General features: G+C 44.9%; 1 protein-coding gene across 3 annotated transcripts; it reads left to right on the top strand.

Annotated features, from left to right (window-relative positions):
- Window positions 1–1,874: 1,874 nt before the first annotated feature.
- Window positions 1,875–14,913, top strand: thbs1b (thrombospondin 1b). Of its 3 annotated transcripts, none has more exons than XM_071519896.1 (23): window positions 1,875–2,075; window positions 2,295–2,375; window positions 2,589–3,151; window positions 3,430–3,505; window positions 3,878–3,961; window positions 4,224–4,333; window positions 4,664–4,789; window positions 5,843–5,939; window positions 6,841–7,014; window positions 7,148–7,324; window positions 7,435–7,608; window positions 7,725–7,852; window positions 7,975–8,127; window positions 8,412–8,630; window positions 8,786–8,893; window positions 9,306–9,465; window positions 9,585–9,703; window positions 10,893–11,127; window positions 11,328–11,555; window positions 11,717–11,988; window positions 12,103–12,200; window positions 12,350–12,489; window positions 12,886–14,913. In XM_071519896.1, the coding sequence occupies exons 2-23, from the start codon at window positions 2,312–2,314 to the stop codon at window positions 12,891–12,893; spliced, it is 3,513 nt and encodes a 1,170-aa protein (XP_071375997.1). In that variant the 5' UTR covers window positions 1,875–2,075; window positions 2,295–2,311; the 3' UTR covers window positions 12,894–14,913. The 3 variants fall into 3 exon arrangements, with proteins under 3 accessions (XP_071375997.1, XP_071375996.1, XP_071375998.1); XM_071519895.1 differs by having other exon boundaries at window positions 2,291–2,375; XM_071519897.1 differs by lacking the exons at window positions 12,350–12,489; window positions 12,886–14,913 and having other exon boundaries at window positions 2,291–2,375; window positions 12,103–12,204.
- The last annotated feature ends 2,627 nt before the right edge of the window (window positions 14,914–17,540 follow it).

The following is a 17,540-nucleotide window of genomic DNA, read 5'->3' as shown; positions in this document are numbered from 1 at the left end:
AACATATTAAGGCCACTTCAACTTAAACACATAATGGCACTAAAATAGTAATGAATAGTTAGGTCAAAGTTCATTAGTTGTTGTAGTAAGTTAAGACAAGTTCAATCAGCAAATGTCTCGTCACGATTCACCAGTTGAATCCACTAACTGATGAACTGCATACTAGTCTTATTTATTCTTCCACAGGTAAGGAAGTTTTTACTGTTAGTTGTTTGTGGGTTAAAAAATGTTTAATCCAAATGTGAGCAGCTGTTTCTACAAATACTACTGCCATGTCTAATGGAGAATGGCTACTCCACCTCATAGTCTTTATAAAATTTGTGGTGTATTGGGGGTAGGAAATGAAATGGATATTCATTTTCATCATGGTTATCGTTATTTTCATTTTGATCAGAAATAGAACTCTCATTCAGCAAATACAGACATAAGTCTCTATCCTGTAACTTTATTCAGACAAGAAAAAGAAAGGATTTCTGGAAAGTTATGAGCTCATGATTATAATTTATGAAGCTGATAACAAGCAGGACAAACACATCTGTATATATTGAGTTAAGGACTGAAGATAAGTTGGTTTTAAATTGCACTAGGAGTGTATAATCTTTGACTAATGATGTGATACTTTATTGATCCCAGTAGGGAAATGTGTTTTTGATACAAAGGTGAAATCAGGACCTAAATCTCTTTCTGATATCAGTTCCAAACAGTTTCCAAAACTGTTTTAATATGAATTGTATCATTTGCTGGTAGGGAATCAGCTGGTAGGGATTCAGTGCCTTGCTCAAGGACACTTCAGTAGGGCAGATGGTGTTGAACACAGATCCTCTGGCTGAAAGACAGTCTCTCTTACCTCTTCTTCCAATAAACTAAAAGTATGATGATGCATTACAACATTACCAGTTTGATGAACAGTTTTATTATGCATAACCAAAACAGTGAACATGTGGATATGAGTTCAGGTGTGCTGCAGCGCTACCCTGCACTGCCTGCGGCGCTCCTCCAGTGAACTCACGTCGGCTCCTAGCGGACAGAGCGGGAACTGCAGCGGGCAGCCGGGGCATCCTGTCCCGCTGTCCGACTATTAGGACCGGAGACGGAGGAGGATACAACATGTATGGCTGCAAGTGAAGCCTTCAGATCTGATACATATGACTGAGATGATAACGTGAAATAGCTTGTTGTCTGTGTGGAGTGGTAATCCCATAATACATTTTAGAAGGATACATAACCAAACTATAAACTCCTGTGTAGTACTCCTTGAAGAATATGATAGTGATATAGATAAAATTAATAATAACATACCATAAAGAACGAAAAAGTCACTGCAAACCTATTATTAGGAACCAAAGACACACTATAACTGCCTATAGGAATATTATAGGGATACCACAGAAGATCAATAAATAAAAGTCACTATAAACTCAATATTGAGTACCGCAGACATAATGTAAGTCCCTATTGGGATATTATAGTGATACTCTGGAGGTTTTTAGTGTATTTTTCACTACTGAACACCACTGACACACTATAGGAATATCATAGGAATATTACAGTGATGTTTTTTTTTTCATTATGGGGAATCTCTGCGTGATGGAAATGCCTCTGCAACACTGATGGAAGACCCAGTGACCGGAAACCCTGGTCCATTAAAGTACGAGTCCAAGTCCAGAACTGAAGCTGGTCCCTCGTCCCACAGTGGAAAGTGTTTTTTTTTTTCTCTCTCTCTCTCTCCCTCTCTCTCCTCTCTCTGTGAGCTAAGAGGATAAGCTCGTCCCTTTTTCTCTCCTCGACGTGATTGGACGAGGCCACTTCTTAGGAATGGCATCAAACTATTTAAATAGCACTTTGTCCCCCCTCGGCTTAAAAAGGGAGTTTTTTAGCGGCCGACACCAGCAAGGACAAGTTTTCCATCAATAGAGAAGAACACGCAAGATATTCTATTCCTCTGCGCTTCACACTTGGACTTTTTTTTCTCTATTTAAAACAACGATATAAATTTATTCTCGAGGATTATTGCTGGATTTCTATATATTTGGGGATTTTATTATATTTTGTCTATTTTTGTTTTCGTTAAGCAGGTGAGTGGGGAATATTTTCATCTTCCTCTAGGAATGCACTGATTTTATATTTCAGCTGCAGTGGCATTAGATATTGAATTGTGGCAGATATTTAAGCAACTTTTAATTAATAGATGTTTTCAACCTGTTGTTCACTTAAGATATTCTAGTTTTGTTTGGCTTTGACATGAAGTTCAAAAATGTTTAGATTGTTGATTTTGTGTCGTTTCTTATAGGCAGCAAGTTGGTGTTTCACCATGAAGCTGACAGGGATTTTTTTGCTATTGATGCTTTGGACCTGCGAGAGCGCAAGAGTCGCAGGTGAGTTATAGAGGCGCTTTAGGCATCAGGATTCAACTTGAACTTGCAAAAACTTTTCAGAACATTTAGAATGCAGCATGTTAAAAGAAATCATATTATTTCACATTATTTAAAAAAACAGATATGGTTCCAAAAGAGTTCATTCAGAGTGAAAACAATAGAAATCCGATGCAATGCCAGACAAAAGGCTCACTGCTTATTATTCACCCGCAGAGAGCCGAGATGACAATAGTGTGTACGACTTGTTTGAGCTCGTCCAAGTCCACAAGAAGAACCACGGGGTCACCCTGGTGAAAGGAGACGACCCGTACAGCCCCGCCTACAAGATGCTCAACCCGGACCTGATCCCCCCGGTCCCCGAGAGCGCCTTTAGGGACCTGATCGACTCCATCCACGCCGAGCGGGGATTCCTCCTGCTGCTCAACTTCAAGCAGTTCAAACGGACCCGCGGCAGCCTCCTGACCGTGGAGAAGCAGGACGGCTCCGGACCCGTGTTCGAGATCGTCTCCAACGGCAAGGCGAACACCTTGGACATAGTTTTCTCCACCGAGAACAAGCAGCAGGTGGTCTCCGTCGAAGATGTGGATCTGGCCACGGGCCACTGGAAGAATATCACGCTGTTCGTGCAGGAGGACCGGGCGCAGCTGTACGCGGGATGCGAGGAGGTGAACACCGCCGAGCTGGATGCGCCCATCCAGAGCATCCTGACGCAGGAGACTCCCGCCAGCGCGCAGCTCCGGATTGGCAAAGGAGCCACCATAAAAGACAGATTTATGGTGAGAGCACGAGACTTTATGGGCTGGAGATTGAATGATAAATCGGGGGGGATTGATTTATGATGCCAGTGAAGCCTGATGTCTTTTTTAAATGTTGTCACCCGAGGGATTAGTTTGAAATTCTAATGCGTAAAAGTGCGTAAAACCTATCCAAACGCGCAAAATACGCACATGTAGAACTTAATATGATGATTCGTCTAATGCTTTCTGTGTGATGCAATGTTGAGAGAGTTCATGTATTGTGTACACAGCGCTAAACTGCACATTGATACTTGCAGGGGGTGCTGCAAAACGTGCGCTTTGTGTTTGGAACCACTCTGGACGCCATCCTGCGCAACAAGGGATGCCAGAACTGTGAGTAATCATAACCGCGACATCTTGTGTGTTTACTCATCACTCAGTTGCCTTCTCCGCTGCCAAATCACAGCAAGTCCTTATCAAAGAAATGTGTATAGGGCGCCTAATAGGCCTGATGTTGTCTACACGAAACACTCACTGTGAAGTTGTTTACCACTGGCCATGGAGGAATGCCAGTTTGCAAATATTTCTGTGTATTGTGTTGAAGTATGTCCACTGGGCTGGGCTGCATTAACTCATTACTTTTCATTGTAATTCAAGAGTGTGTGAACATGTGACACTTAATCTCTAAATGAATCGTTAAAGAGAGTCTGCTTGTGGCTCAGATGAGTCTACTGTGGTTGATTTATGCCTCTGCTCCTCCTTCAGCCATGCCGACTGACACCATGCTCCTGGAGAACCTCAACGGCTCCTCGGCCATCAGAACTGAGTACACCGGCCATAAGACTAAAGGTAAACACGGTTGCTGTGGCTGTGACATGTGGACTTCCCATTATACCCTGTGAACCACCCACAGCTTCACATCTGGTGATTAGACTCCAGTCTAGACTACACTAGACTGACTGGACTAAACTAGAATAGAATAGAACGGAATAGAATAGAACTGAGTAAGAATAATTGGTTTTCACAGTATTTACAGTTACAGGGCATGAAAAACTTTACCTAGACAGTCCATTCATTAACATTCACCCTGTGTGTTTCTCCCCTGGTTAAGACCTGCAGATGGTCTGCGGCTTCTCCTGCGAGGACCTGGCCAGCATGTTTAAGGAGCTGAAGGGCCTTGGGGTGGTGGTCAAGGAGCTGTCCAATGAACTCCGCCAACTGGTGAGGAGGAAACCCAGAGAATGTCTGCCTACTGTTTTCTGCTCCCTGTCTGTCTGTTTGATGTGTGCGCTCTATGGGTTGCCATCACCACCTCTGTAACAGTGGTCCATCAAAATAATTTCCTTTCACAATATTCATTATATTCAGTGAGGGAAATATGGTAAATGGTCTTTATGTTAAGGTTTCTCCTGTAATTGAAAGCTTGTTTATTTTTAACCAAACTGGGGTTGGGAATTATTTGGAATTGATGCTGAAACTTCACCACCTCCTGTCGTATTCACACTGCTATCTTTCTTTTCCCCTCTCTGTCTCCTGCCCCCCCCGGCCCAGACCGACGAGAACAAGCTCATTAAGAACCGCATCGGCATTCACAGCGGCGTCTGCATCCACAACGGCATCGTCCACAAGAACAGGGACGAGTGGACGGTGGATGACTGCACCGAGTGCACTTGTCAAGTAAGTCGAGACTGTGCCTGTGTGTATATTGTGCCTGGAGTACTTCAACACACGTGTGAGTGGATGCACACTAGGACTGACTTGTTTGTACACGCACACACACACACATAAAGGCAACCATACCCAAGACACACACACACACACACACTCAGCATCACTCAGCTCATCCAGTCAGTAATTGGTAGTGGTGTGAAGGCCTGGCAGCGGGCCAACAGCACTTATTGTTGTAATGAGGAGTCTATACAGCTCAGAAGTTCAGCTCTAGTGCGGCCTAGAGGGACTTGACCAGACTTTTAGCAGTGCCTTGCCTCTAATTAAGAACCAGACCTTGGCCCTGACAAGTGCAAAGGAGAGGTGGGTTCAGGTGAAGAATACCTTGGGGGGGTAGAATCCCTCTGCAGTTCACGATAAGTCTTTATTCCCTCTTCTACTCTTACACCAGTTGTCCCTATTTCCCCTTCCCATCTCTGTCAGTGATCAGATCCAGCAGGGAGGGCATTAGCATGCATGGGTAGAGAGAGGTTTTTTTTTTTATCTATCCCTGAGTCATTCACAGTGTACCCACACAGGTTGTGCTGGCAGGCTGGCTTTACTTGTTCGGGGCTCAGTGCCCAGTGCAGCTCCAAAGTGAAACTAACCTCCATTATTAGGACTCTGGCCTCATTCCCACCCTCCCCTGACCCAGTAGGCAGGTGGCTGTCCGCGGGGGGGGCTCCGTTTCCAGCCAAAATTCTGCCTTTCAGTTTTTCTGGCACGGTCAACCTGGACAAACTCGGATGTAGCGCAGGAAACTTAATAGGATAGTTGCACGGACATGGATTAAGCCTTGTCCGGGACTAAAATTGCCTTGAAAGATGCACTAATTTAAGTTGATTTACACAACAATCATGCCTACATCAGTGACACCGTTCCAAAGCGTCTCAGTTCCATTTTCAAATGGGGAATTGACGCACCCCATCCACTGGATTTAGAAGAAAAGTGTAGCAACATTAGGGGATGTCCTTATATTTGAGCTTATGACTAACCATGGTCTTTATCTCTGTACTTGGGTAGAACTCTGCTACTGTTTGCCGCAAGATCTCCTGCCCCCTGATCCCCTGTGCTAATGCGACTGTTCCCGATGGAGAGTGCTGCCCACGCTGTGGGACGCGTAAGTACACGAATCATTCCTGTTCTCTAAAACCCTACTCATATTGTTAGAATCTCTACAGCCATAGCAAAGCAAAGCAGGGTTATGTAGACCTGCTACTGTATAAACTGCCCTTGTAAACTGGAATATATATGTTTCTAAAACAGACTGGGCATTCAAACACTGCCCCATTTACTGAGAAAGCCATTTCAATGTTATTTGCCATATAAAACAAAACCCACAAATATTCCCCGAGATGTAAAGGTTTCTATTCAAGAGCAAACATGTTAATTTTAGAGATGATTTAACTGCAATAACATCCCAGCAAATGAAAGGGCGCTTGTGTTTTTGGAACATTGGCGCTTTGTGCCCCAAAACATCTTTGAATCTTCAAGTTGTAATGGGCGTAATTTGCCAAATTGGTTAAAGCGGGATGGAAAATTGCTTGGCTGTTTAGTGAAGCCATCTTCTACATGAGGAGAAGTGACATGTTCTGCATACCTATGCGGGCTGGGCTGCAATGCTTCCCTAAAACCTAAATAAACAGGGGGAGCCACATTCATCCCTTACCTTGGCCACTTGCTGAAGTCATTACACGCCCAGGGCCGTGTTTGCAAAATCTGTTTCCTCTTTAGGAAAACATAAGTCAATGGGGCATCCCTGTGTGTTCTGAGGACAGTGGCCCTCTCTATTTCTCCTGCCTCTCTCAGTGTGCTGGTCTCTGCCCTTCCTCTCAACAGAGGGCCTTCTCTCTCGCTCTAAGTCCCAGCTAAATCCACACTATTAGCCCTCTGCTTTAAGAGCTTTCCCTCCTCACTTAGGGCCAAGGGAGGGGGGGGTTGCTCCCTCGCTGGAATAGCTCTTTTATTGTCTCCCTCTTCCCCTCTCGCTCTCTCTTTCTCTCCCTCTCCCTCCTCCTCAGTGAGGGACTTTGCAGAGGACGGCTGGTCGCAATGGTCTGAATGGACCCATTGTTCCGTGTCGTGTGGGCGGGGCATCCAGCAGCGTGGGCGCTCCTGCGACCGCATCAATAACAACTGTGAGGGCACCTCTGTGCAGACCCGCGACTGCTACCTCCAGGAGTGTGACAAGCGCTGTGAGTTAACACTGCCCGCTCTCATCCTTCAACTACATATAACTGAACGAGTGGATAGTGTTCAATGGTTAGAGCGACACGCACGTAGCTCATGACTTAAGACTGACTTTTGACCTTTCTTTGCGACGTTCAGTCAAGCAGGACGGCAGCTGGAGCCACTGGTCGCCGTGGTCGTCCTGCTCCGTCACCTGCGGCGCCGGCGTCATCACCCGTATCCGCCTCTGCAACTCCCCCACCCCCCAGCTGGGAGGCAAGGACTGCGAGGGAGAGGGCCGGCAAACCGAGAAGTGTCAGAAGTCTCCGTGCCCCAGTAAGGCACCACCATTTGATGTTCATTTTCATTACAGTTAACATGACATGGCTGTCTGCATCGATGTGTCAGAAATTCATTATGTAACATCTCTTCCTTGTCTCCCTCAGTCAAGGGCAACTGGGGACCCTGGTCGCCATGGGATACCTGCACTGTCACCTGCGGAGGCGGCACCCAGACCCGTAAGCGCCTGTGCAACGACCCCGCGCCAAAATACGGCGGCAAAGAGTGTGTTGGTGATGCTAAGGATACCCAGCTGTGCAATAAGAAATCCTGTCCCATTGGTGAGGCATTTTGACCGTCAGCAAAGCTTCTACATTTGTTACATCTGTATGATACTAGGGCTCCTTTATATGCTATGTCTTGAGTCTTGTCTTATGAGTCAACATTGGTTTTTCAGATGGGTGTCTGTCCAACCCCTGCTTTGCTGGAGCCAAGTGCACCAGCTTCCCTGATGGCTCCTGGAAGTGTGGGAAGTGCCCAACTGGCTACACCGGCAATGGTATCAAGTGCAAGGATATTGATGAGGTAAGAATTCCTTTGTATTACGATTTATTAGGCTACCCATTTTGTTGCATATTGTAACAACTACCAACACTTCAATTTAACAATCACAAATGGTTTCATTGTTGCTTTTACCCTAAAAACAGTGCAAAGAGGTCACTGACGCTTGCTTTGAGTTCAACGGTGTGCACCGCTGTGAGAACACAGACCCCGGTTACAACTGCCTGCCCTGCCCACCCCGCTACTCCGGACCCCAGCCCTTCGGCAAGGGTGTGGAGGAGGCTGCCTCTAAGAAACAGGCAAGTACAGTCCTGTCTTTCTGTGGAGCTGCCAATCAGAGCACAGCAGAGGGCAAAGGCCCTGCCATATCTATGAGTTCATCTGATTGATGACAAGTAGATCTACAAGTCGATCTGACGGATGACAAACACTGATAACAGAAACAGTTGCTCCAAGGCAGATTTAGGCTTGCGTCTGCCGTGCGCGACCACGTTCATCTGGCCTTTCAGACCTCCTCGGAGCCACAGAATGTCATGAACTCGGACGGACTGTCATCAATCTCTCCTCTCCCCTCTTCCTCCAGGTGTGCACGCCCCGTAACCCCTGCCTCGACGGGAGCCACGACTGCAACAAGAACGCCCGCTGCAACTACCTCGGACACTTCGCCGAGCCCATGTTCCGCTGCGAGTGCAAGCCCGGCTACGCTGGGAACGGCCATATCTGCGGAGAAGACACAGATCTGGACGGATGGCCCAACGCCGACCTGGTGTGCGTGGAGAACGCCACCTACCACTGCAAGAAGGTAGGCAGTGGTGGAACAGCAAGGCTCAGAAGTCACTGTTGGTATTGGCAAGATCTTGCAGAGTAAAAGTCAAATGAAGCCTGGAGTATGTATGATTATTATGATCTCTGACTGTGATATATGCAGCGTCTGACTTTGTGTTGTCTGTTCTGCAGGACAACTGCCCCAACCTCCCTAACTCTGGCCAGGAAGATTACGACAAGGACGGCACCGGAGATGCTTGTGACAATGACGATGACAACGATGGCATTCCTGATGATAGGGTAGGTGGAAATCTCCTGCTATGGCCAGTGCAATGGACAAGGGAGCGAGTGTGTGTGTTCACGTAACCTGTGACTGTGATTTTATATTCATCATTCATGCTGGCTAATAAGAAGGCAGGTGGAAAGGGGTGCCTAGGGGGGCTAGGGGGGGCTGGGGGTTGCAGCAGGAAGGCAAATGTTTCTCCCCGGTCTGAGCCAAAACCTCAAATTCCAACACAGAGGTACAATTCTGAAGGAGCTACAGTATGCCCGGCTAAACCCAACATTAGATTTGGGACAGAGCCTAAAAATAAAGCACCTTTTCATCCCGGATCGCTCCCTCCCAGTAAATACATCCACAAATGACAAGCACTGCACCTGAAAATCTATCCATTCTCCTCATCACTCCACTCTCTCTCTCTCTCTGAAACAGGACAACTGTCCGTTCATCTACAACCCCAGGCAGTATGACTATGACCGCGATGACGTGGGTGACCGCTGTGATAACTGCCCCTACAATAGCAACCCAGACCAGACAGACACAGACAACAATGGAGAGGGAGATGCCTGTGCTGTGGACATCGATGGAGATGGTGAGGACCTGAAACATTAATAAAAATGGTGCTCGGGACGTGTTGGAGGAAGATCATGCTTTTTAAAAACATATGATAAACTTTAACCACCTTTTAACATATGTCCATTCATTCCACAGGCATTCTGAATGAGAAGGACAACTGTCCCTATGTGTACAATGTTGACCAGAGAGACACAGATCTGGATGGGGTGGGAGATATGTGCGATAACTGCCCTCTGGAACATAATCCAGATCAGGTGTGTACACACACACACACACACACACACACACACACACACACACACACACACACACACACAAACACACACTACCCTTCCCCATTTCCTTCCACCTCACCCACCAACAATAATCCACATTGATCCCCCTGCCTTTCTGTAGAGCTGAGCATATATCTCTCTTTCAATTGAGACAGAGCCTCGGTGATTAGCCCTGTGTGGTTGTCTAAGCTTTATCACGCAATGTGAAGATGGAGCAAATCCCATGCACAGCTCAAGGGCACATCAGTTCAATAAGGCGTGGTGGGGGGCTAGGGGCCTTTTCAATGGCCCATTGACGTTAGCTGATCTGGCTGATGCGAGGGAAGAGAGGCCCTAGGCTGGTTATTACTGTGGAATGGGCTGGCCCAGGGCTGTGTGCGTGCCCCACCGGCAAACCACGGGCCTACCCAGTCCACCTGTGCCATGCTACACTGAGGAGTAGGAATGTGTTGAACAACGGAACTCAGTTAAGGGGGGGGGGGGGTCCAAATCCACACACATGTGGTCTTCAAAAGAGTGAATTGCACACTGCAATTAAAGGCCCAAACAGACAAGTCTGAACTTGCAAGCAGCTATATTATTCTGTTTGTTGTTCCAAAGAGTACAAACAAGTGCAGCAAAGTGCCTTCTGCAAATGTTGTGGTCATATTCAGATGTTTTATAGTGCCATTTTGATTCTAAATAGTCACCTAAATCCCCACATCCCATCCCTCCTGTTACCTCCTTCCATTCTTGCCCCCTTGCCCCTATTCTGTCTAGCCCTGTCAAGCATGGCTAGCATGCCTTTGCTGTTCGCTGGGGAGGCTGGCAGTGCTCATCAAACAGATTGGAGTAGGAGGAGCAAGACAGTCGTGTGGAGGGATGTTTGATTGTCAGGAGATGAAAACTGCCGACAGACTTTGGACAAATTGAGCTTGGCAGGTTTACAGAGGCAAAGAGTGACTGGAGCCTAAGGAAAACCCTTAATGAAAGCAGGGGAGGAGAGGAGATGAAAGAGAAAGGGCTGTCGAACAGCACAGTGGTGAAATGAAATGAGCGTGGTGGAATGTAATCACTAACGTTAGCGTACTAATGCTAGATTCCCCCTTCGAGCTGTATATTAAGTCAAAACGTGTGTTGTTAGGCAAATGTTAGGCAAAATGCTGACATCATACTCACAACGTTACAGGTGGATTCAGATGATGACCGCGTTGGAGACAAGTGTGACAGCAACCAGGACATCGATGAGGACGGACACCAGAACAACCTGGACAACTGCCCCTACATCCCCAACGCCAACCAGGCCGACCACGACAAGGACGGCAAGGGAGACGCCTGCGACCATGATGACGATAACGACGGCATCCCTGATGACAAGGACAACTGCAGACTGGCCTTCAACCCTGACCAGCTGGACTCTGATGGTGAGTGTTATGGAACGTGGTTCGAGCTGAACAGATCTGGTTTGTCTTGCACGGTTTTGATCCAGCAATAAACAAAAACGGCTCATATGGCTTGGGCAATGAGATGAACTGGATGTGTTTGTGCTGGGCTAAAAATAATAGCATGCCTGCAGGTCTTTCCAGGACATTATCATTAATGAATATATATGTATATTTACCAGGTGATGGCCGTGGAGATGCTTGCAAAGACGACTTTGACCAAGACAACGTGCCTGATATCTACGATGTGTGTCCGGAGAACTTCGACATCAGCGAGACAGACTTCCGCAAGTTCCAGATGGTTCCCCTGGATCCCAAAGGCACCTCCCAGATCGACCCCAACTGGGTCGTCCGCCACCAGGGCAAAGAGCTGGTCCAGACTGTCAACTGCGACCCTGGCATCGCTGTCGGTAAGTAACATGTGGAACTCATTTTAATTTGCAGTGCTATGTAGCTGCACAATGCAAATCAGTGTGGTCAGTTTTATCTACATAATTTTGAACATATGATTTAGACAGGTAGAACACCTAAGTTCTTGGTTTTCTCTAACTTGCAATTTTTCCCTCACCAGGTTACGATGAGTTCAACGCAGTCGACTTCAGCGGGACATTCTTCATCAACACAGAGAGGGATGATGATTACGCCGGCTTTGTGTTCGGCTACCAGTCTAGCTCCAGGTTCTACGTGGTGATGTGGAAGCAGATCACACAGACCTACTGGTCAAATAAACCCACCAAGGCCCAGGGCTACTCTGGCCTGTCCATCAAAGTGGTCAATTCCACCACTGGCCCAGGAGAGCATCTCAGGAACGCCCTCTGGCACACAGGGAACACCCCAGGACAGGTAACACATCTCATGGATTTTATGGAGAGGTTCTAGCCCCCAAAGAACCAATTTTATCTCTGAATGGCATTATGTGAAAAGTTAAACACGTCTGTTTATCTCTCCATGCTTTAGGTCCGCACTCTTTGGCACGACCCTAAGAATGTTGGATGGAAAGACTTCACTGCCTACAGATGGCATCTGATCCACAGACCAAGAACAGGACATATTAGGTAGGCAGACGGTATCAATTAGTCCAAGTAGAGATGAAAAGAGATCGGATGTTTACTCTATACAAGTGGTTCAAGCTTTTTGTGGTTTAAATAATAAGGATCCCCAGCTGTGCATCTGACTAACTTTCCTTTTCCCTTGATCCCTACAGAGTTGTGATGTATGAGGGCAAGAAGATCATGGCAGATTCTGGTAGCATCTATGACAAGACATATGCAGGTGGCAGACTAGGTCTTTTTGTCTTCTCACAAGAGATGGTATACTTCTCAGACCTCAAGTATGAATGCAGAGGTAAGGAAATTCTATAAAATTCTATAAAATCAAATCAAAATGTGATTGCAAAAGTAATCTCCCAGCAAATATTTGGTGGCCACGTCCAATCCCCAAGACCAACCCTGTCCAACCCTTTACATGACGTCAACATCAACCCAAACAAGCATAACATTTTCACAATATAATGTGGCATGGTAAAAATTCATATTTAAACAGCTTTGGATACTGAATGGTTGGTGCAAGTCATTGTCAACATCTATTCAATGTCAAAAATTTGCTGGGTTTGTTTACAATTCCCCACTGTATAGAAAATCAATGAATCAATCAATAATGATCAAATAACTTGTTTTGACGAGTAATCAAACTAATCATGTTTTCCTCTGTTTTCTTTTTCTTTTTCTTTTTTTTTTACAGATGCATAAATGCACGGCGCAGGAAGCTCTGAGGAATGCACCTTTCTGTATAAAGTATGAACTTATGTATTCCGATGCAAAGTCCAGGGACCGATTTATCTCCGCGACTCTTTCTTCTGCGGCACGCACACCCGGACGGGGCGAAGGGCGTGTGGTCAGCCTCAGGGTAACTTGAAGCTGGTTTGGGCAGAGAACCAACCGGCTGACTGCCAGTTGAGGATCAGAGAGCCCCTTCTCCCCCCCCCCACCCCTACCATCCACCCAGAGCAGGGAGAGCTGGGGGAAAAAAAAAAAAACACCCCCATGCCCTCTAGCTTTGCCAATGGGACACCAACACCTTTCTATCCCAGCTCTCCCTGCTTTCTTGCTCTCTGAAAGACCTCATTCATCTCTGTGCGGGAACGGCTCCCCATAGACGACTATGCACTTCCAAACCTTTACATCTCTCTCTCTCTCTCTCTGTCTTTCTCTCTCTCTCTCTCTTCTTCTGCCTTTGTGCCTTTCTACCTTACTTTCTGGATGGACATCCCAAAGAAAAGACTGATGAAATATTCCCTTTGCTATACCAGATCTGCCAGGATGTAGATTCTGAGTGTTACGACTCTGAGGACTCAAAGAATGAAGAACGCAATAACATCTATTTTTTTTGCTTCTTTGTTTTCTGTTAGGATGGCTTTTGATTTAAAAAAGCTGTTGGGAGTGAGTATAGGAGTAATAGGAGTAATTGGAGGAACATTATTGTGGATGTTTGTGTTTTTGTATGTGGAAGACTGGTTTTAGATGCAACAAGAAATTGCGTGCTTACTCATTTTCCTAAGAATCCATATAGAGATGTATTGTGCAGGCAAAATTACAAAATTACATTGAAAACACAATGTTGCAAGTATCACCGGCTTTGTGCCAGGCATTAGAATGATGTTGGTTAACTGAACAACTCTCAGGGTGAGATGGAAGTGACCGTCTTAGCATATCAAACCAGTATGAAAAAATATGGGAGGATCATATTAAACTGAAATTTGCCAGAGCCAGTGTTCCCTCTGAAACACTCCCCCTCCTCACACCAAAACCTATATGGATTGATGAGAAACATTCAATAGAGGTATCTCCCTCAGCTTTTGAGGCTTTAAATTTAAAATTATGTAAATAAATGTAATTTATTGACTCTTGCCTACAATGTAGGCAGCAAAGGAAATTGGAATACTTTAAAAAAGCGAAAGATTCACCCCGTATTCCCCCCAAGGTACAGTCAGGTGTGATGGTGCCAGCAGTAGGATGCATGCTCTCGTCAATGTCTATCACCTCCTGCTCTAAACAGTGAATTAGGTATTAGACAAGTCTTCAGATAGGGCTACTTAGTATGAAACGTATGTGACCTGTGTGCCTTTTCTTCAGAGAGAGATGAAAAACAAAGGAAATCTTTGATGTACAAATATTACCTCATCGCTGTTGTATAATTTGATCAAACACAAACACCACCTAAGTACTTTTTCATATGCTTTTGAAACGATGGACATCTTACTGCTACTGTAGCATGAGCTGTAAATAGTATGACATTTCTTCTAAAAACACACAACCCAACTCCCAATCCCGTGATCTACCCCAGTGAAAGAGACAGTACAATGGGAGAGTTTTTACAAATAATTTGCTTTATTATGTATGTCCAATGCTCTTTCTAGCGGATAAATTATTGTTCTGTTTTGTCTTAGCTGTTTGTGAGAGGTTGATTTGCGTGTGTGTGAGTGTGTAGATAAATGCTATTTAAATAATTTATCGGGATTCGTTGCCTAAGAAAGGGGGCGTGTCCATCTGTATAAACGGTTTGCACACTGACGTGAGGATGTTCTGTTCTTTATCGTTTTTACCTTTTTTTTTGTTATTGTGTATCGATGTTACCATTATTTTTGTACAATTAGTGTTGCTTGTCTGTAAACATTTTTACTTAGTTGTACAAAGCAAAAATGCTGTTTTTATTCATAGCAATTATTTTGTTACATACTTCAAGAACAATAAATAGTTGTTAAAATTCTCAGCCTCTTGTCTGTGGTTTTGTCTTGAACATGTAACACTGGAATTATTTTACCATTCAAGTTAGTCTGTTGGTGATCAAGAGTTTTGGCAATGAAGCCATCAAAACAACAGCACTGTACATAACCCTGTCTAGAACTTGTTTAGATGACGTGGAAATAGAAGCATGGTTTATATTAAACTCAAAATGTTAGATGACTCATGCCAGACACTTATTCCAACCAGAAGTCATCACGAAGAAGACCGGCTTTCATTACATCTACTGTAGCCTGAACGCAATACTCAATACTTGGATGCTCAACACTTGCACAGTCAAAGTCAGAATTATTCCCCGGTGTAGAGAGACTAACGGAGGCCTTTCTCTCAGCAAAAGGCACACATGGTCTCTGTGATGAAGGCCACATGAGGAATGTGGCACAGCAGTCTCTTCCTGAGCTTGATCTGCCTGACCTCTCTGTGATCTGGACAGACCTTTGTGCAAAAGGTTAAACAACACTGAGAGCAAATATTAGGCCGACACAAACCTTGACATTGACTGGCTGGTTTTTGGGCTGCAGGGACTAAAATAGCCCACCGGTAAAACTATACTTCATCATACTCCTATCACTGTTGTGTGGTCATGATTAAAGAATATGTGCAGACATTTAACGTGGTAATCTGCAGAATCTTGTGTGTTTTTTATTATTTTGGCGACATTAACATCAGACACCCGCCAAATGTGACTGTCGGGTGAGCAAAGTTTGCCCAAAATGTAGAAAAATCACCAGTTGAGGTTACGGTGATACATATGCACTGTCCAGTTTATGTCCCTTATGCCTTTTATCACAGCGCAAGATATGAGCACCAGAGCCAAAGTCAGGTCAGTCAGTCATCAGACTTTTAACTCCTAACACCAAATGTCACTCTCACCCTCGTATTGAGTGATACCTGCTCGGCCAGTGCTACAGTCTTGCTTATGTGTGTAAGCTTTGCAACTGCAGTGGCTAATGTATCCGTGACAAAATATTTTTTGCCGATGAATATTTTAGTTACAACTACATTGAGCTAGCAAAGAAGTTTTGTGTAACAAGCGTGGAATGAAGTTTGGATAATGCTAACGAAACATTTTGGCTAACAGGCTACTGTGATACTGAAAGACAGCTAACCTACTGGAGCATAGCAATATAGTGGAGTGGAACTATTCTTCTTGACAATACATTTAGTAAATGATGTGTTTATCCTGGTTATTCCAGGACTGTAGTTAGTAACAGCAACAGTTGCTGCTGCACACCTAGCTAGGCGCTATGGGACTGGACAGCATCTGTGTTTCCACCTTTGTGACCACTTTCCAGGCACTGTATTTACAAGATAGTTTCAAAACAAATTGTTTTGATATGAAATATTGTTACCAAGGAAAACATTAAACAGGGCGGCCTAACCGCACACTGTGTCACTTTAGCTTGTCCACCCTGAGGCTAGATAAAACTGTCAAACTGGGAGCATATTGTTGGAGTTAAGAGGCCAGCAGACACATAATAATAGAGGTGGTGTGTTGCGGCAAGCGAATTGGAGACATTGCGACCAAAGGAGGAAAAAATGATATTTCAATGAGAACTGGCGAGCAAGGCAAGATGCGCAACTAGCTGGTTTTTGAGCCGTCTTGCCAAACCGTGTATCATATTTAGCCTTTAACGCTGATTTAAAAAAGTGTCTGGTAAAAAATGGGAGTGGCTGGTAAAATAGCTCTACAAGACAGGCTAGTGGAAAAAGTTAATTTCTCACCCTGTACATTAATCCACAGCAAACCAGGCATTTATTTATATGAAAACATTGTGGATTATTACTTGAAGGCAAGAGGTTATTCATGCTGTTTAACCATAGCAGGCTGTTTATTGGTTGATGACTGAAGCTCTCACGCTCCTCGGCTGGCTGTCCCAAAACACTCACATGTTTACTCTGACCTCTTTAGACTGTGTGACAGGACGTGAGTGTTTGCCACATAGAAAATCCCCATCAGTTTATAGAGCACAGCCAACTTATGAATTTTGTCTCCAGACAAAGTCTAACTCTGAAAACCTTAAAATTATATATTAGATGCTCCTCATGTTTGGGAAATGAACATAATGATTTTAGGTGACACATAGATCTATGTCTAGACAGCATCTCCTGAAACTATATTTACAACTAAGATCCTCTTTGTTTCACTAATTCAAATATCTTCAAACATCTCAGTCCCAAGATGCTTTTTGGAAAGCTACTTAGTCTTTTTTAAGCCCTTATTTAAACAGGCAAGTTAACTAAGGACACATTTGCTGGGAGAAGAAGTGTTTTTGCATTTGGCTACTGCAGGTCTTCTGGCACTGTCAGATCTTAGTAGCCTCACTCTAGGACACCTTGATTGTAGGTGTTGAGGAAGGCAAGAGTGTCTCTCATTCTCTACCCCCCTCTTAGATTTTCCCAGCAGGCCCGGGGATATAAACCGGCAACCTTCCGGTGGCGAGCTCCTACCACGACCACTTGCCAGACTCCTCAAGATTCCTCAATAGACTCCTCAAGTAATGACAGACCAAAGTTCAGAAGACCTGTCCAATTACCTCCAAGACCTTTAATAGGCCTGCAAAAGAGTGTGTTAGCAAGTCATTCACTGTAAAA

Source organism: Centroberyx affinis, unplaced genomic scaffold, assembly GCF_046629955.1.
Source record: "Centroberyx affinis isolate AG114_WGS23_722 - 3 ecotype Tasmania unplaced genomic scaffold, CSIRO-AGI_Caff_v1 ptg000749l_1, whole genome shotgun sequence".
NCBI lineage: Eukaryota > Metazoa > Chordata > Actinopteri > Beryciformes > Berycidae > Centroberyx > Centroberyx affinis.
This window is presented reverse-complemented; position numbering and strand designations above follow the sequence as displayed.

Excerpts from the sequence above, each read along its gene's own strand:
- thbs1b (XM_071519896.1), top strand. The coding sequence starts at position 2,312 with ATGAAGCTGACAGGGATTTTTTTGCTATTGATGCTTTGGACCTGCGAG. Across the intron at positions 7,015-7,147 it reads CCAGGAGTGTGACAAGCGCT|TCAAGCAGGACGGCAGCTGG; the intron begins GTGAGTTAACAC and ends TGCGACGTTCAG. Across the intron at positions 9,704-10,892 it reads TGGAACATAATCCAGATCAG|GTGGATTCAGATGATGACCG; the intron begins GTGTGTACACAC and ends ACAACGTTACAG.